General features: G+C 40.5%; 1 protein-coding gene across 1 annotated transcript in view; it reads left to right on the plus strand.

Annotated features, from left to right (window-relative positions):
- The window catches only part of SEL1L2 (SEL1L2 adaptor subunit of SYVN1 ubiquitin ligase), a 45,884-nt gene extending 26,260 nt beyond the window's left edge, over positions 1-19,624 (plus strand). Inside the window, exons 13-17 of the mRNA XM_067564669.1 lie at positions 1,220-1,385; positions 1,477-1,551; positions 5,786-5,955; positions 17,032-17,160; positions 19,490-19,624. Of these exons, the coding sequence (XP_067420770.1) occupies positions 1,220-1,385; positions 1,477-1,551; positions 5,786-5,955; positions 17,032-17,160; positions 19,490-19,603 (654 nt within the window). The 3' untranslated portion in view covers positions 19,604-19,624. The remainder of the gene's footprint in view (positions 1-1,219; positions 1,386-1,476; positions 1,552-5,785; positions 5,956-17,031; positions 17,161-19,489) is intronic.
- Positions 19,625-20,356: the final 732 nt, after the last annotated feature.

Raw genomic sequence — 20,356 nt, forward strand, 5'->3', positions numbered from 1 at the left:
CCCTATATAGGCAGCCAACAGAGAGCAGAAGGGTCAGTCATTCCCAGGAGCTTGGGAAGGGAAGTCTGGTGGCCCTGCAGACCAAGGACGATCCGCATAGGGGATAGAGTAGTGGCTAGCTCTGGAGAAGGAGTAACTGAGAGTAGGTCTGGGGAAGAAATAGTTGAGGTAAGGGCTGGAGAGTGGACTGCAGCTGCCACTGAAGGAAGTGGCTGCTCTGGGACTGCAGAATCCTTCAGAAGGGTGGAGAGTACAGACTGTGGGTCATAAGGTGGAGACATAACGGCAGGTGACATTCAACCACGTGGGGCGTTGGGATCTGCAGAGCTGATTCCCCAGACCAACCAGCAGGAGACAAGAGCGGTGGGTGCAACCCCATTACAGTCCCTCAATTTATCCTGTTGAAGCTATTCCACTTTGCATAAAATAGTCGAATAGCCATTGGGCCAAAAAAGTGATACTTATGGGGAATGCGAGAGATTGTAGTTCAAGTTCCTGCTCCTATAATTATTTATATAAAGTGGAACAGCTTCAATAGGAAAGATTGATAGAGCCCTACTGCTCAACAGCCTGCACTCTGGTGGTTAGGGCAGTCACTGGGGAGACCTGGGTTCAAGTCCCTGCTCCTGAGTAGGGATTTAAACCTTGGTCTCCCACATCTCAGGGGAGTGTCCTAGTTATTGGATACGTAGGGTGAGTGGCAGCACCACCACTGGTTTTTTGTGAGTGGTGCCTACGTCCCCTTGAGACTCTACCCCAACAAATTTTATTTTGTCCAATAGTATTTGGCAAATGTATGTCAAATTCACAAATAGTTTTATTGACACATAAATTGCATTTTTTGGTGAATAAACTATTCATCTGAAATTTCTCTCAGTAATCTTATTTGTGGCTTAATATTCAGCAGTGCATCTTAAAACAAATAAGATTTGTTGTATAAAAGGAAAACATTTGATTTTGATGTATTTTTCTTTATATGTTACTAAGAAAACAACTTTAAATTCAGATTAGAAATGGATTCATCTGACATGTAATGATTAAATACTCTTTGTATCAGTTAAGGATGTAATTTGGTATAACTTTGTTGTAAATAATGCACATAAATAATGTAACTTTAACCCTTGTGTTCCCCAACAGGAGCTACAAGCTCCTAAGATTTATTGCCTGTGGTGAAGTGTAAAACCTCATGGGTTTGTTCTATCACTGTTCCTCTGTTCAGCTTTACCGAAGTGTTTGTGAACTAGGAAGTTGGTCTGAGAAATTCCTGACTGCATACTTTGCTTACCAAGATGGCAATATAGATTCATCTCTTATTCAATATGCATTTTTAGCAGAAATGGGGTATGAAGTAGCTCAAAGTAATTCAGCCTACATTTTGGAATCTGGTAAGAGAAGTCAAATTATTTTCTCTAAATATTATAGATGTATGTCAAAGTGCTGTTGTAAACTATGCCAATTTAATGTTTTCCTTTACAGAACAGGTTAAAATTCTTAGTAATGATCGGATGTATCCATTAGCACTTCTCCTGTGGAATAGAGCTGCAGCTCAAGGTATGGAGCTCCAAGTTAAAAATAACTTGTAATTAGATTTCCACTCTTATAAGTATGATTTTCTTCAACTCTGCTCTTCGGGTTGTACAGCAAGAAGAAAAATGAACACTCAGGGGCCCAAGAACATGTCATAAACTTCAGATAATCAGGCTAACATCATTAAGGGATTGATTCTCACATATTTAACTCATGATTAAAAGGGTATCTGTACTACAGCCTTAGGCTAGGCATGGTAAAAACAATTAACATTCAAGAAATTCTCACGTCTATGTTAAAACACCCAACTACTCATTTCTCCTCCATCGATTCAATCCTCATTCATGGGTATTTTACCACAAAACTTAATCTACAGTCTTTAAAATTGCATAAGAAAAATGGGTTCTTTAGCTAAATGAATCTCTCTTAAGGCCAAGAAAATATTTCCATCCACTCAATAAAAAAGTTATAGAAAATTTCAAAGCATAAAGATGTGTAAAATATGCTTACTTGTTAAATGTACAATATTTTTATGCTTTACTGCAATACAGCTTCAAGAATAATTTGGAATCTGGAAAACCTCCTTTATAGTTTGCAAGTATCTACTTGGGAAGAAGATTTGAGGCTGTCTACAATACAGAGCCTATACTGTCATAGCTCCACCAGCATAACACCCTAGTGTAGATACCACATACAGTGACAAAAGGAGTGTTTTCACTGTAGGAACACAACCTCCCCAAATGACACTAGCTATGCGAACAGAAGCATTCTTCTTCATCTACACTGAGTGGTTTGTTGGTATAGCTATCATAGGGGTGTGGTTTTGTCATACCCTGACCAATGTAACTGCTGGTGTAGACTAAGCCTAAGAATAGAGGACTCTTTAATTTAGCAGACAAAGACATAACAAGATCCAATGGCTAGAAACTGAGAATAGGTGATTTCAGGCTAGAGATACGATACAATTTTTTAACAGTGAGAGTAATTAAACATTGGAACAACTTACCTAGGGATGTAGTGGATTCTATCACTTGAAATCTTTAAATCAAAATTAGTTGTCTTTTAATGAGATTCTGCAGCTCGGTCAGAATGTATGGAGTTGATGCAGGAACCACTAGCTGCAAGTATCTATTTTATACAGAGCTTGAGACTAGATGATCATAATGGTCCCTTTTGGCATTAAATATGTATGAAAGTATATCACCACAACTAGTGCGTGTGTGCGCGCGCGCGCGCACACACACACACACACACACACAGTCTTTGGGTTAGTGTTCCCAAAATTCACACTCTTCTTGAAGTTTGCCTTCATTTTTAATCCAGCAAAACAAACTTCTGTCTGATTTGTCCTAGGATTTCTCCCTACACAGGTAACCATTTTGCCCTGTCCACTATTTTCCTCTCTTCTGGAGAGAGACTAAGTCCTTCCTTATACTTGTAGCTTTCAGTTGATTGACCAGAGCAGGTGAGTCCAATCAGCAGAAATACCTCTGCATCTCAGTGTAAGATCTTAGAACCTGATGCCCTGTCCTACAGGACAATGGGAGAAACTAATTACACTGCTGAGTGAAAACATGCTTGCCACTAGTCATGGACATTTAGTGCAAGGGAGTGGTAGGAAAAAAATCCCTCAACTGACAATCTGCAGCAGTGGTACATGGGAAGACAATAGTCTTCCAGGTAGCCAAGATCCAAGTCACAAAAAGCTTTCTGGATGAATATCAACATCTTGAATATGTCCTGAAACCAATAGGAACATAATGAAGCCTTCAAGAAATGTGTAATATGTTCTATGCAGCTACCACCACAAAGAGGTGAGTACCTGTAGCTTCTGTCCCTTCTGCTTTTGACTAGCTTTAGGAGTAGCCCTTTGTACACCACATTTCAGTATTTCAATCTAGTGATCACAAAGGGCATTGGTAACTGATGAGGTCCACATCAAAAACAGTCCTGGGCCTTACCAGACACCAATGAAAAGTGGTTCATTTTGCCATTGATACCATATATGAATCCAGAAGCAAACCTGCCATTTCAAGTGCTTTCACTTTAGTAATCTTCCGCTTAGTCATCTGCCACTTTGCCTGACATCATCCAAATTTCTATTAGCCCTCTCCCCCTTTTACTGTGCCATCACTCTCCACCTTGGCCTTTCCCTCATGTCCAGCTTCTCATCCTCCTTCCCTACTGGATATACTCCTGGTAATCTTATTTCCATATCATGTTTGTTTTCTTCCCCCTTCTGCTTTTAATTTATATCCCCCCCACTCCTGTGCCTCCAAAAACACAGTTTGCAAGCACCTGGGATATGCAAGCTATTCCTGAGCTCCAACTTGTTCAAATCCCTCCAGGATCTACAGCACCAATTTTTTTTATCCCTGTCACTTCACTTAAGCTGGTCTTACCAAGATCATCAGTGATCTCCCCTAGTCAAGCTTAGGGGCCTCTTTAGTCTTTTTTCCTGGATTTTTCACCTTTACCAGATCATGTCATTCCTTCCTTCCTTCTTTTCCTCCCACTCTCCCCTTAAGCCTCAGGACTCCCAAATTCTCTTCCTTCCTCCCCAACTGCATCTCATTGTTTCTGTCAGTTGCTCAAGCCTCCTTTTCCTGCTCTGTTGACATCCTTGGGGGATGTACTTCAGTCTTCTTCATACCTTACTCCCAAGGGAAGTAATTTGTTCTCATGGTTTCAAATGTCATCCCTACCCCAATGATTCCTAGATCTCTCCCCATTCCTGACAATACCTCCCTTAGTCTCTCACATCTTCATCTGGATATCTCTAATCTCATTCTGGGTGCCTTATCCCTAAACAATGACAAAATTGAATTCCCCTAGTGTTTTGCATTAAGACATTTCCTCTTTCTCTTCCCCATTTCTGTCAAAATTTCCATTTTTTCCCCCCATGTTGTCAAGATGCTCAAACAGGGATCATATTTACTGTTGTCCACCCCCTGGCTGTTATGTTGTCTGTTTTTCCTTCTGTCATGGGGTTGATATGCCCTGTCACAGGCATCGAGTCACTTGAGCTGTGAAGGTGGGGAAAAGTGGTCAAGTTGGGGTCAACGGAGTGGTGCACCAGTTGGGATAGCAGGGCCTAAGCGGCCCTCCAGTTGGGGCAGTGGGGTGCCATCTGGGGGGCCGCATTGCCTTATGTAAAAGGGCGTGTGACCTCCCTGCTCGTCCGAGCCCCAGCCCAGGGCCCTGTTGGTGAGGGGGTTTACACGCCCCAACTCAGCAGGGATCCCCCTGAAACATGCTAAGGGGCACTCCCTTCGCTCAACATAACACTGTTCAAGTCCCCTGGGGTACTTCCTACCCTGTCTTCGATGGCAATATGCCAGTGTTTCCCAGGGCCCTCAGCTGGTTCAGTTCCTAGCAGCTCGGTCCCTCCTTGGGGTTCATGTAGCAGGCTAGGAGCCTCTGGGACTCAGCATAGCTTGGCTCTGGGTTCAGCATCAGCAGTGGCTCCCTGGAGAGTGCTGCATCCTTCCTGATCAGCAGCCAGCCCAGACTGAGCTGGGTCGCTTCCAATCCTTTTATATCTGCCTTCCATGCTGACCATGCCCAGCAGAGGTGGAGGAGTATGGCTTCCTCAACCCGCAATGAGTCTTTAACCCTCTCTAGACCAGAGCAGGGTTGGTATGCCCTGCCACACCTTCACATAAAATCTATACTTTCCTCTCCATCCCCTGCATGCCTGTGACATCGCACCACTCCTAACTTGTCGTCTTGCCCCCCTTAGTTTATCCAAAATAAGGCTGTGACAATCCTTACTTGCCACTGACCATGTCACATCCTTTTTTCTCTAATCCCTTCCATGACTTTCTCTTGTCTTTTACATTAAATTCAAACTTTCACCTTCAAGGCTGTATACCAACTCTGCCCCACATGCATTTCAATGTTCATTTCCTCCTACTTTCCTTTCTGCTCTCTGAACTCCTGTCAGTCCCTTTCTTATTCACCTGCATTACCTTCACACCTTCTTCAAGGCCATTCCTTATACTTAGGACTTCCTTCCTACTTTTGTACTCTAAACATCTTGTTCCTCCCCCCCCCCCCCAATTCTTTCCATTTACTCTGCTCTATATTATAAATTATAATTTTTATGATTAAAACCATCGTGCTTCAGATATATATTTTATTCATTTTTAATTATATTTAAGAGAAAAATACAATTTTATTAGATGAGGAAATTTAGCAAGAAGCACAGTTTAATCTAGAGTTTTCTTATGACTTTTCTTTTTAATGTTTCCACCAGGCAACACATTTGCAAGACTTAAAACTGGAGATTACCATTTCTACGGTTATGGAACCAAGAGGGATTATGTCACAGCAGCCATTCATTACAGTCTTGCAGCTGACCACCACATCGCTCAAGCTATGTTTAATCTGGCATATATGTATGAATATGGTTTAGGTATTCCAAAGGTAATGTGGACTGCATATGATGTAAACCATGTGTAAAATAACCTTAATAGATGTAGTTGAAATTAAATGCTATTATACCTATAATAGCTAATGTAATGTTCTGGATGAGGCAGAATTTCCCATATGAAGGAAAAATAGGTAATCAGATTATTAAAACTGTAAAGGAGACTCAGGCAGATTGACTGAGAGATACTTGGAAAATAATAGATGGTATGGTGAAGGCCAACTGAGTGCTCTTTCACCTTGCCACATAAAAACAAGGATGAGAAATGAAAATGAAGTTAGTACATTAAACATGGAAATTCAGTTTTAAACAGTGCATGACCAACCTTTAAGATCCATTACCACATGATATCAATGAGATTAGTTTAATAAAATTAAATATAGTTGGTTACATACGAATAAGAAAAACATCTAAAGTTGCATTAGAAAGGCTGGAAAAAAACTATTATATGATATGATATATAATATGATTGATTAAATAATTATTCATGATTCAACTGGCATTCAGTTCATGCCCTGGAACCACAAAGGAACCCCACCCTAATCTCTTGCTTGCAGGGCATGAGGGAAGACAGAAGCGATGGTTTGCTCTAACGGCTCCCTACCATTGGCCCAGTATTTTCTCCTGCTCAGTACAATGTAGAAACAAACACTACAACTTACTAACTCTGAAGTTATATGTGTTTTTTGCCATTTTTGTTGTTTGGGTTTTTTTTCTTCCATTGCTTCCTTCCATTTCCATGCCTTTTGTCCATATTTTTCTTCTGTTTTTTCTCTTCTGTTTGTGGCTTCAACTTTTTATTTCTCTTGTCTTCCCTGGTCTCTCTTCATCCTTTCCCTCTCCAGGACCACTGTCTGTCTGCCTCTCCGCTCCATCTTTCCACAGAGCTATCTGGCTTCTCTTGTCTGTCTCCTCCAGCACTCTCAGATCTTCTGCATCCTTTCTAAACTTTCTCCCTCCCCTAATCTCTTTGCTCCTCCCTCAACCTAGTTTCTTCCCTCATAAATTTCCCAGTGCTTGACCTCACTCATCTCCACATCTCGTGAGCTTGGCTTTCTGATTGAGAATCATCAGCAGAGAAACTATTCTTCCACTTCATAGGAGGCAGTAATGGGGAAGTAAGCAAGGCTCCAGTGAGCTTGGAGTGGATTAGTGGAACCAAAAGAGAGGTGGTTATGCTGTACTCCACTGTAAATCTGAGTGAGGCCAGGGGAAAAGAGAGAAGCTAGTATGGCTGCCTGCTTGTGTACAAATAGATAGAAGAACATACAGAGAAGGCAGGCAGGGGATTCTTTCAGAGAGCCACCATCCATCCTTTCCCCCACTCTCTTGCATCAACCTACCCAGGTTTGCCTCTATAGTGGGAGCAGACTGCTACCATGCTTTAAAATTACTGTAAAAATGGCACTGTTTTAATCACCAGATCTGTTGCCTGTGTAGCTAATACAGCTAGGGTAAAATGAGCAGGATTCTAGTCACTCTTATACATCAATAGGAATTATGTACAAAATTCCAAGCAATTACACTGGTTTAGACCCACTGAAGGCACTGGGACTTCACTCTTTGAACTACAGAACCTTTATTACTGGTGACAGTGAGCAAGAAGCAAACATACTAGCTTGAGTCATATCCCAGGCAAGTTTGAAGGGCTGGCAGTTAGAAGAAGCATCTTTTTACTTGTAAACTGGGCATATAACTAAGACAAACATGCAACCTTACTATGTCACCATCAGTCATTTTTCAGAGAAGAGTAACACTCAGAAGCTTGTCCCCACTGTTCTTCCTTTTCCTTTCCAAGTTACTTCCCAAGCTATGCGCCTCCATCTGTGAGCAGCAGTAAGGGGCAGCTGTACGCCTCCTCCCATCACCTATACTGTTTCAAAATGGCATTGCTATGAGCAAAGCTCAATTAAGTTCACATTAAATGTCTCTCTACCCCTTCTGCCTTTAGTTTGCAGAAGCCATGCAATCAACAGGTGCATGCTGCCTTTAACTGACCCTCCAGGCCCTGAAGATGTCTGGGATGCACCTGAATATAGCCAGATATCTGTGGATCCTCAGACTCCACTGTGTGTGTGGACCACACCTTTTACCCCCTTGTTGAGGCTACAAACCCCACTCCCAAGAGAAGCATGTAGTAGTTATCACTAGTTAAGGTTCGGGTTTTTTAGCAGTTTTTCCCTGCGGATTCCCCTATGGGAGGGAAATATGAAGCCTAGGAGGAAGAATGCAATCAAAATGAGGCTCAGGAGAGCTGAGAGATGTGGCCCTGACTCAGCCACATATTTCTGTGGCCTTAGGCAAGGCTTAAGAGCCAGATTTTTTCTAGGTGTATGCATGCAATTATGCAACTAATTTGTGCACAAAATTATCACAACATCATGAACAATTACAGAAATCGTGTATACAAAAGATAAGCTACATATCTAATATGATTGCATGTGCAATGTAAGTGTATTCACTGTGCTGTTGTATACACATACTTCTGATGATTTGGCCCTTATTCTATTTGTCTAACTTTATTCATGTATAAAGTCTCTTGTGAAGCAGAGTCATTATTTGCACTTATGGTAATGCCTTTCAGCTAAGGAATTCAGAGCATTTTACAAAGTATTAGGAGAGGACAAATAGTGAAAAGTTTCACAAATATTTATTTACATTTTTCAATAATCTTGCTGTGGCCATCCTCATGCCCCTTTGCATTAACTTTCTGCAGACATTTGAATAATAGAGTTTGACCAGCATGGATGCGTGTGGAAAGTGAATGAATGCCAAAGTCTTCAGCCAGAATACTTGTGGCAATCTAATTTACTACTCATACCAGCAGTGGTGTGCATTCATTCAGCTAGAGAACAGAAACAATACCATGTGATTTTTTATGCCATACTTCTAATCAATCCAGCTTGTATGGAATGCTGCAGAAAGCACTGAATAATTTCCCAAAATGATTAAATGTGAGATTAAAGTTGTCTTCCAGATATTTCTGTGAGCAGAAAATAATAAACTAATTTGGCAAAAGTAAGAGCAGAGTTGGTCATTCTTATACAGACACAACAAGCCGAATTATTGTAGCCCATAAGAGGACAGAGTCATCTTTAAGACCTTACACTTCTTTACTTTTATGGATTGGTTTTCAACAAAAGTTTGAATTTTAAATTATAAAATTTATAAAAACAGACATTACTAAATTGAACTTCAAACAGGGCTTAAAGGTTGATACAAGAAAGCTGGTGTCCATATTTCCTTCTTGGTTTAGTTTCCTCTCTCTTTGTTGCTCTTTGTTTTTTCTGCTTCTTTGAAAAAAATGTGTTTTTAAAAAATTAAGCAGTATCACCTCTGCTTCTTTGTCCCCCTCCATGGGGGCTCTCTCCCTAATCCAGTCTCCACCCCAACTCACCATGGTAAATCATTCTTATTCAGTCTCTCATATATATATAGCTCTCTCCTTTTCATCCTGAGCCTCCTTCTTCTTCCAATAGTGTTTCTATGGGTGCTCCGCTTCAGGTGTGTGTGTGTGCCCTGTGTGCCTATGACTAGAGATTTTCAGTAGCAGTGCCCATTTGACCCATGCATTCACTCCAAAAATCCTCATGCCCTGTACTGTATTCTAGAACTGAATGGGCAAACTGCCCTTAGTTCTTTCACACCCTCCTTGGCTTGAGATGGAGCATCTAGTGTGATTGCTTCTACTGCTGTTTGTGTTTAGTTTTAGAATCTCTATTTTTTAGTTGAGTTCAGTGTAGTCATTAACTTCTATTTTAATTTATTTTTACATTCTATTTTGTGAGACGTTTGTTTTGCATTTCTCTTTCCCCCATCTTCTGCCACCTGGAGGGGGTCCATTCCTTTCTTCTCTGGGTTATACCAGGATCTCCATGATTTAAGTGCTGCCTCGTGTTGGGAGTCAATCCTGATCAGTGATGGGCATTCTTGGGGCATTTGCTGTTTGGAGCACACACATATCTCTCAGAAATATAACAGCTACTAGGCCTTTAAGAGTAGAGCTAGAAAAAACTGAGAGATTAGTTGAGGTTGGTCCTGCTTTGAGCAGGGAGTTGGACTAGATGACCTCCTGAGGTCCTTTCCAATCCTAATCTTCTATGATTCTATGATTAGACTCAGGCTTCTGATGATGGGGCACTCTTTTTGCCCGGCCTCAGATCCAGGTCAAGATATCCCCCTGTACGTTGACCTCCAAACTAGCATAGTGCCCAATCAACCTCTGTACTATGTTTGCCCTGAGCTTCATGGGAAACATCATCAAAGGATATTGGGAAGATTGAGAAGAAGAGGAGTTCTAGTTCTTCTCATAAACAGCCTATTTCAAAAAAGACTCCGTCTCCTCAGAAATCAGGTTCTGGATTGGGTACCACTGAGGCACCAGGCTCCTTCGGCACCGGTACTGCGTCTAGTGCTCTGAGCTTTTCCAAGGGCCATGGTACCATGCATGTCAGGACTTGGTAGGGTGGTCCAAAATACTGTAGAAGACCACCCTCTGGTGGTCTAAAGCTCTTTTCTGAGTGTACGGATGAATCTTTGCATACCCTCAAGGACTTGAGAGCCCTTAACGTCTCTTGATATTTATATGCCTGCAAATAAACAAAAATTTAGTAGGTTTCAAACAGCTCAGAGATCTCACTTGGGCCAGTTTTCTGGCTTTCACAGATCTTCTGAATCACCCATGAAGAGACCAAGATATCAAAAAAGAGGGCCCCTACTGTGACTGCTTCCACTACTCTACCATCTTCATAATCAAAATGACAATTTTGATGGTTCAGTTGAGAGTCTAAAACACCATCACCTCACAAACCTACAGCTGTACTGTTTTACCCACCTTCCTCCCTTTGGAGACAACTTCTCCCATTTCCAATCTGCATGGGAGCAGATTACATCCAACAAATGGGTATTGGCGATTATAAAATTGGGTTATTCCATCCCCCTACCCCATCCCTCTTCACAATCTCTTTTCAGGGACATATCTCATGAACACTTGCTGAGACAATAAATCATCTCCCTTCTGCATTTAGGAGCTGTAGAACCAGTTCCAGTCCACCTCAGCAGGAAGGGATTTTATTCCAAGCACTTTCTGGTTCCAAAAAAGAATGCAGATGGAAACCAATATTAGATCTCAGAGGCCTAAACAAATTTGTAAAAATACAAAAATTCAGACTGGTTATGCTGGCAGCTATAATTCTATTGCTTGATTTAGGGGCTTGGTTCTCCATTCTAAACCTTCAAGATGCTTACTTTAATGTTGTGTTTCACCCTTCTTACAAGGGATTTTTTATTTGTTAGTTTGCAAGGACTTTCAGTGTTGAAATGTTTCAGGCAACACTTTCAGTACTGAATTCTCTCCTTCAGACTCTCCTCTGCCCCAAGGATACTCTTGAAGATTCTGGCAGTGGTCACCATCTGTCTTCAGAGACTGGGAATGATAGTTTGTCCATACTAGATGATTGGGTGCTAAAGGGATGATCTTACAACAAAGTTCTCTCTGCAGTAAAGGCAGTTATGTCTCTATTACACAGATTAGGTTTTCAGTGCAACACGAAAAAGTCCATTTTGACCCCAGTACAATAGATAGAATTCACAGGGGCTTCCCACGACACAGTAACAACCAGCGCTATCTTCCCACAGCCAGGTTTACATTAACAAATCTAATTTTAAAAATGCAAATAAGCACACACATCAACAAGGAATTGACTCCAACTCCTAGGACACATGGCAGCTTATATCTTTGTGATACAACATGCAAAGTTACACCTTCGCTGCTTCCAGGTATGGCTCAAAATAGTTTGTGTCTCAAATAAATGCTCTGTCTGTCCCATGGTGAATTTTGGACACACTCGGTGGAAGAACCCATCCAAGGTCTGTGAAGGTGTTCCTTTCATCCAACCTCCTCCTATCATCACCGTAACATTGGATGCCTCCCTTGTGGGGGGTGCATTTAGGGACACACACAGTCCAGGGAAAATGGTCTCTTCTAAACATCAGCCGCCTGAAGCTGAGGGCAGTCAGAAATACCTGTACCATTTCCTTTAATTAATCAGGGGCAAATCCATTAAGGTCATGATTGACAATGTACCCTGTATGTTCTACATCAGTTGTCAGTGGAGAACAAGATACCCCTCTCTGTGCCAGCATGTAGGGTATGCGTAGCAAAAAGCAAGCTACATTCACACTGCAATGTGTAGCTACGCTTGTCAGTGAAAGGTTGTGGTAGAGGGAGGCAGTGGGAAAAGGCTTCAAAAGCTCCCCACTGCCAGAGCCTTTCACTGCAGCAAGGAAAGGCTCTGGCACAGGCATGCAGGGAAAGGGTGAGCCTTTTCTTGCTGCCTCCCCACTGCCAGAGCCTTTCCCTGCTGCTGGTGAGGCAGCAGGACACTAACTGCTAAAAGCAGCAGCTGGGCAGGCACAGCTTGGATGAGTAGAGACCCAAATATGGTATGTACTCAGGTACACACCCACACCCTTCAGGCGTGTTTTTACTTGCCTAAGATTTGCCTCACCATCTTCACTGCTATTTATACCTGTGCTGGCTGGGGGCTACCCACATATGTACAGTACATACTTCCAAAAGAAACGTGCGGTGTATATGTTCCCTAAGAGAACTCGATGCGTACACAGCAATCTGCCTATGCACAAGTTGCATGTCTCTAAGTTTGGGTCAGAGGTAAGGAAGTTGTGAGATGAAATATGCATTCTATATAGCTTCTTATACTGTCCTCCATTATAGTATTTGAATGCCTTCTCGTAGTGCATTAAGCAACATGACTAACATCTGTCATATTTCGATTGTTCACTAATCATCCTCCCAGAGAGAAGATTGTGTATTCAGTTTAGCATTTATTCTGTGTTCATGTTAGAGAAGGCAAGGTCAAAAATGTACCTTGCTTTTGAAGTGGTCACTTTCCTGATGGTCCTTAGTTCTTGTGGGAATTTGTTCGATAGTTTCAGACTGGCCCCTGAAAAAGCTCTACCTCTTGTGCAAATGAGCTTTACTCTTATGGTGTGATATCCATTGTGCCAAAGAAGCAGAGTTGATAACCATCATCCTGGAGCTGTAGCTGATATTTTAGAAAATCCTTTAGAAAAGTGAGCTTAAGCCACTGAGCACCCTGAAGGAAAGGACAAAGACCTTGAACTTGACTCAATATTCTATGGGAAGAGAGTGTAGAGAACAGGTATGACGTGCTCATGGTTACCTATGTTGCTGAGATGACATGCTGCAGGTTTATGTAGTAGTTCTTTCTGTGTTTGTTTGTTTGTTTTTTTAAGGGCTGATGGCTTCAGGACCAGGTATATTGCATTGCTTTAGTGCAGCCAGGAGGTGACAGACATGTAGAACAGAAGCCAGGTCATGTGCATTTCCTTACATGTACTAAATGTTTGTTCATAATGTGGACAATATAATCTGAACTGTGGGATGTGACAACAGTCAAGGCAGCCAACAATTTTAGCTTGCTTTGAAACTAAGGTCCTTAGTTACTGTTATACACCTGTTTTACACTAACAACTCTGATTGCAATGGAGTTACACGAGGGTAAAATAATGGTGGATCAGGGCTCTTCCTTTTCTCCTCCATCCCAGATATATTTCAAGTTTGTTTTGTTAGAGCAGCCCCTCCTCCCATGTTATATCACTCTTAATGAGAGACAGAGAAAGAGGTTTTTAAAATGTAAAGTAAATAAGATGGAAAGATAACCAGATTAAGTTTAAGGAATGATCCGTTTTGACTTTCCTAATATGACTCATTGCATACACCCAACAGGATGGATGTATTCACTATGTAAATTAGCCAGGCATACACAATGCAACCTACCTTGACTCACTCTTGGTAAAAGAGACTCACAACATGGCAAATTAAAGGTCAGGCTCATGGCTAGAACACAGGTCATAGTTCTAAAAATATTGCTGAATGCATCTGGTTTCACAGCCAAATCCCTAAACAACTCTGTGCCTGCATTATTACATCTGAAATTGTGTGGCTAATAATGCTTTGTCTGTACACAGTTCTGCTTCAACTATAGATCTCAAAGTGGGTGGGCATTGCTAAAAATTTAAACAAAACATTTTGTTTTGGATCAAATTATTCAGTTTTTTTGGAATTGCCGGCAACCCAAAAAATCATGTGTGTTCCCACCTCTAGAAGCACTATAGTCTACTGGATGATACAGAGTATTCCACTTCAGAGATAAGGGGGGTCTTTTCTCTGTTCTGCCATTAGGCTCTTATTCAATCTTTGGCAAGTCTGTTCAGTTATCCGATCTGAAAAACAGACACATGCACCTTTCCTCTATCCACAGGGGATTCTACACTTTAAAAGTAACCCAGCCTGGTTTGGAGTCAATTGACAGTGAGTTGTCACCATGTTTTTCTCTCTGCCAATTTCATTGATAGACTCATTCTAGTTTAAGTGGATATCCTGTAAACATTTTACTATTCCTGACCTTGAAAATGGCCTCTTGAACAAACCAGTAAAAAGTCTCGCAGTATTTAGATGTATAACTTCTCCATTATAAAACACTACTGGAACTGAAGCCATGGTATTCTAACACCAAACTATGGGCCTTTACCCCTTGATCTGAAGGAAGATGTTAGCTGCCAACTATAAAACTACCTTTTGTGTTCTTTGAGTTGCAACAAACCAATAGAGAGCAACAAGTTTACATATATTGTGCCTGCTCCCGCGTTCATGGAAATCAATGGCAAAAATCTCCCATTGACATCAGTGGGAGCAGGACTGAGTCCCAAACCATCCACAATTATCACAACTTTGTTCAGTTGCAATCTGTTTTCTTCAAATGTAGAAAACATGAGTTTATGGAGATTAGCTGTACAAAAAGTTAGAGCTTAATTAGATATTTTGTGATAAAGGAAAGCAAACATTAAAAAGTCAAGCTGATTTTGTGATGATTTATAATTCCAAACAGATAAATTTCCTTCAGATCATCACAGTAAGTCTGGCAGTTTTGAAGCCAAACCAGTTTTCCAAGTCAAGATTATTAAGGTAGTGCTAAATTAGGGCTGCATAATGAAAGCCAGTTGCACCCTGAACTCAAAAGGATATTACCTTTGCATAATCATGGTTGCCCATCATTCCTCCTTAAACACTTAACTCTTTCCCCCCATTTCTGGCTATTACAATAGTAAAAGCACTTTAGTTAGGACCTCATACTTTTTGAGGGGTTTAGAGAACTAGATAGAGTTTGCAGAATTTCTATTCTTTTCATTTAAATGCTGGCAGGGAGGGCGGAAGGTTGGTTTTTTTATTTTGGTTGGTTAGTTTTATTTACCAGGATAATTCTTTTCTCTTCTTATTAAAAGCACTTTTATAACTAAGGGATTCTCAAATTTACACAAGAAACATTGCATGATATAAAAAAAAGAGCCTCTTGTGGTTATCTCCCTTCTGAACCTCAATTCCACACCTTGTCTGTGACAACTATAGTTCTTGGTTACATGAAAAAGTAATGTAAAAGACAGACCAAAAGATATAACAAAAATTCACTTTCATGAACTGATTGGAGCTTCTTGGTTCTGTCTGCCTATGCTTTATCTGTACTATCTAAGCTCTATCTGGCAGGAGGACTTTGTTTGATACAAGTTCTTCTCTTATTACTGGTAACCTCCATTACTTCAACTGTTGCAGATCACTTGCAACTGAATTCTTTTTTTCTGGTTGTTTTCTACTGTGTCATATGTATATATAGTCAACTGGCTTTCCACCAAGGAAACTCCTGACAAAGACATAAAGCAGCTCTTGAGGGTGCAAAGAGTAGCTTGTTCTTTCTTCATTGGTCTGGACATTCTGAAGAATCTTTGATTAGGCTGCAACTAACATGAAGCAATAATTGCTTGACAACTTGCAGATGCCATTGTGACATAATTTCATGGATCACACGTTGAGAACCACTACATTAGAGAAACTTTCATTTTCCTTTCCCAGACTCTCCTATGTGGAATCCAAACATACTAGTGTTCAAATTTTGAAACCTTTGAGTGGGATTTAAGCTAGTTGAACTCATCTTGCCTATCTTTAACTAAAATACTGCAAGTTCAGCTAAGAATTGACAGTATTTTCAACTTTATGGAAAAATGGAGTGCTGGAAAGTGTAGAAGAAAACCTGTCCTTGCAATATTTACAGCCTGATGTCTAAGGTCAGAGTAAGTTTGAGATAAGCATCCAAATTGAATCTCTCCTCATTACTAATAATACTTAAGTAGAAATTTGCAGACAACTATGCATTAACAAATAAACTAAACAGAAGAAACTAACCAAGAAGGGATGATGAGCAGCATGAGCAGCCACTCTTTACAAGCCTATGTAAATCAATGCCTTTAAAAAGATGCTAGTACTTTACTGACTAGATAAATATTTTACCAAAATGTGTTCTGCTGAGAAAGTAGCTGATGGGGCCAAGTTACTAATTGATTCTATCATGACATGAAAATGCTAGCTAAAATTGAGGATATTAGACTAAGATATTATCCATTAAATTTATGGACTGATTTTTTTATACATCTAGTTATTAAAAGTTTGACAGAAAACTGGGTAATTGAGTTGTATTTCTATCTTTAGACATACAAAATTATTGCTTAATTAGACCAATTTAAAATGTCTGACTGCCTATTTTAAGTATCCATGAACAAATGCTGAGTTCAACTTGATGTCCTGTTAAATTCAGGCCATTTATATGCACAGGACAAATCACCTGAGAGGTAGTGGGGGTTGAAAATGAGTTTGTAGAAAGTAGGCACACAAATTAAGTGTTAACAAAATCCATTTTTATCTTATGCCAACATTTATAAATGAATCTAAAGTGTTGAATATTTATGAAAACATGTTGATTCTTTTAGATAGTTAACTGCTCCAAGAACTCAAAGGATAAAGAGAATAAACTAAATTACTATGCTATAACAGTACTTGAAAATCAGAAATCTAGAAAACAGACTAACAGTAGAAATGTTTTGAAGATTCATTAAAGCATGACAACATTCATCTAAGTAAATTCCATATTTTCTAAGTAAAAGAGAATCCCCCTCCTCCACCCCCTTTTTTTTTAAAAAAGGATATACATTTGGCTAAAAGGTGGTATGACCTGGCAGCAGAAACGAACCCAGATGCTTCCATTCCAGTGTTCTTGGCATGTGTGAAGCTAGAAGTTAAGCTTCTACTCGGAGAGATACAACTTTTCAAGGTAAGTATGATTTGGACATACTGACATGCTTTCACTAAGGCCAATTCTAATTTTTTTCTTGTGAAATTGTTTTTTACATTTTATTTTATACTTTTAGATTTGCTTATTGCACCTATTCCAGATCCTGGGTATATTACCTAAAACAAACTGTTTCAGTAAAACTAGAGCCATCACCCAAGATTTGTCATACAAATTGCATGATCTTCCCATCCTCACACTGCAATTTCCATTTGTACAAATGCTGAAAACCCTAAAAAAAGAGAAACCAATAGTTTTCGTTATTAATTCAAGTGAATGTGGCTTGAAGCCCCGCAAACCTTTAATTTGACTGGAAGTCTGCCAAGTTTAATGGCAATATAGTGCCCTTATGATGCAAGGCATTAGAGTTTGTGTCATCAGTTCATCAGGGCCTGGGAGCACATCATGCTCATCTGAAGGGGGGGGTCCTTGCTTATTCTTAACAAATCTCCTTCTAACAACCCATGAGTTGTATAGTGCTGATAATATCCAGGGGAGTAGTCCAGTCATCTTTGGCCAAGATACAGATTTGAGCTGTAATAAACCTTTCAGAATGGATTTTGTCACTTCCCTCCATGCCTTGATTAGCTATAAACGAGAAAACTCAGCTGCTTGTCCTTCCATTACACACAGTGAAATGAAGTACTTCTGATCATCTATTCTGAAACAATTCCACCAAACACTATCAGAATCTGAGGTTTGGGAATGCAACCTATAACCAATTTCTTCAGGAATATCATTGGTTCCTTAGTGCAACATAGCAAGTCTGATGCTGTTCCTATATTGTTTCCAGTCTCTTTGGGGATTTCCACATAGTAAGCTAGCTGATGCTGCTGTGGAGCCATGCAGGCCTTGTGCACCGCATTACAGATGCACTTTTTAGGCAAAGACATAAAAAAACCAAACCCAAACCCCTCTCCCCCACCCAAAACTCAGAATGTGTGCTTTATAGAATATTGAGTTCAAAAAAGAATTAGATAAGCTCATGGAGGATAGATCCATTAATAGCTATTAGCCAAGATGATCAGGGAAGCAACCCCATGCTCTAGGTGTCCTGTCTCTAAAGGTATGTCTACACTGCAATTACACACCTACACACTTGGCCTGTGCCAACCATCTTGGGCTTGCAGGGGCGAAGGGGCTGTTTAATTGTGGTGTAGATGTTCTGGCTCAGGCTGCAGCCTGAGCTCTGGGACCCTCCCACCTCACAGGGGTCTAGAGCCCAGGCTCCAGCCCAAGCCTGGACATCTACACTGCAATTAACCAGCCCCAGAGCCTGAGTCAGATGGCATGGGCCAGCTTCTTCTTCTTTATGCCACTTTTCATGGTGAAGGCCATGGCAGCAGCATGGAGAGTAGAGAGGACCAGACTTCCCTTTCTTCCGCAACAGGTTCCAGCTTCTCCTGGGGGGTTCCCAGGCCAGCCAGGAGATACAATCCCTCCAGCATGTTGTGGGTTGGCCTTGGGGCCTCCTCCCAGTAGGACGTGCTCAGTATGGTTCCAAAAGAAGCCTACAAGGGGGCATCCTTATCAAGTGCCCAAACTACCTGAGCTGACTCCTCTTGATCCAGAGGAGTAGCAGCTCTACTTTGAGGCTCTCATGAATAGCCAAGCCCCTCACCCTATCTCAGAGAGTCAGCCCAGCCACCCTGCAGAGAAACCTCATTTCCACTACTTGTACCCATGATTTCATCCTTATGGTCATTATCCAAAGTTCATGACTATAGGTGAGGATGGGGACGTAGACTGACCTATAAACTGAGAGCTTTGTCTGAAAATTTAGCTCCTGCTTCAGAACCCTAATCATTGCTGCCGCCGTATTAATCTGCCAGGCAATCTTACGTTCCCGCTTACCATCACTTGTGAACAAGACTTCTAGATACGTAAACCCTTCCACTAAGGACAGTTGCTTCCCCTGGGCCAGCTACGGGTTTTTAATTGCAGTGTAGATATACCCTAACTGCCAGAAGCTGGGAGCGGACAAAAAGGGATGGATCACTTGTTAATTGCCCTGTTTTCTTCATTCCCTCTAAAGCATCTGGTATTGGCACTCTCGGAAAATAGGATACTGAGCTAGATGGACCATTGGTCTGACCCTGTATGGCTATTCTTATGTTCTTAGGCTTTATTCTTCTGTGTTTACTATATTATACAACTTACCCTGATTTAAGTTTACCAATCCTAGTATTGTTTAAAACCCTCATTAAAAAGAACAGAATGCTTTAACTTTACACTTTTAAAAAATAGCACTTTTTTACATGCAAAATAGAAGTTATCTGTATTGCTGAGCTCTCTCTTTCTGTCCTAGCAGTTTATTTCAAGTTGGAAGTGGTCAAAACTGAACAACATGCTGCGACTACATTGGGATCTGTTTGCACTGGCAGTCATAGTTATTCTGCTTGTACTACTGATAAGAAATAGGTAGAACTGGGAAAATGTTAATGTGAAAATCTTTTGGTAGTTTCCTTTATATTCTAAATAAAAATTCTATTACTCATTTTTCTAACATCTCTTTCTAATACTTATGTAACAAAGTGAAAATACATGTTGCCCATGCAAAAGTTAGTAACATTATGGAAAATTAGGTTCTTAATTTAAAATGAGTAATTTGCTTACAGAAATTAAAACCTGTCAGTACAGCAAAATCTTTGATTTGCACGCTGATGAAACATTATACATAGCAGTTAACCAGCTATCCCAATTCTCAGGAGTATGTTGTGCTGAAAAAAATCCCTTATGTCATAACTTACTTAAATATTATTTAAGTATTTTATTTTAAAGAACTTATTTTAAAGAACTATATTAAAAGATCAACCCAGTGAGCCATTATTAAGAAGGAAAGCAGCAAAAGCTAAAAAAAACTGGCAGTAAGAAGCTAGACAGCCAACACTTTCCAATTACTATAAATGAGTTTGCATGTACCATTTCAACAAACCGAATATGCCATTAATCCATTATTCAGTCATTGAAATAGATTCTATCCAGTTTACCACCTGATTATTGCTCTAATTAAGTAGGCATGACATTCACCAGTTTCTATTAGCTAACATAAAGCCTGGCCCTGCATTCATTGTCAGTGGCAAAACCTTCCTTGACACCGGTGGTGGAAGATAAGGTCTCTAGCACGACATTGCAGAAAAACATTTTTCTAAGGGAGAAGACTTTTGTATGTCTGATA

The sequence above is a fragment of the Emydura macquarii genome, unplaced genomic scaffold (genome assembly GCF_026122565.2).
Source record: "Emydura macquarii macquarii isolate MOO-44397 ecotype Brisbane River unplaced genomic scaffold, CSIRO-AGI_Emac_v2 contig_2676, whole genome shotgun sequence".
Classification (NCBI taxonomy): domain Eukaryota; kingdom Metazoa; phylum Chordata; order Testudines; family Chelidae; genus Emydura; species Emydura macquarii.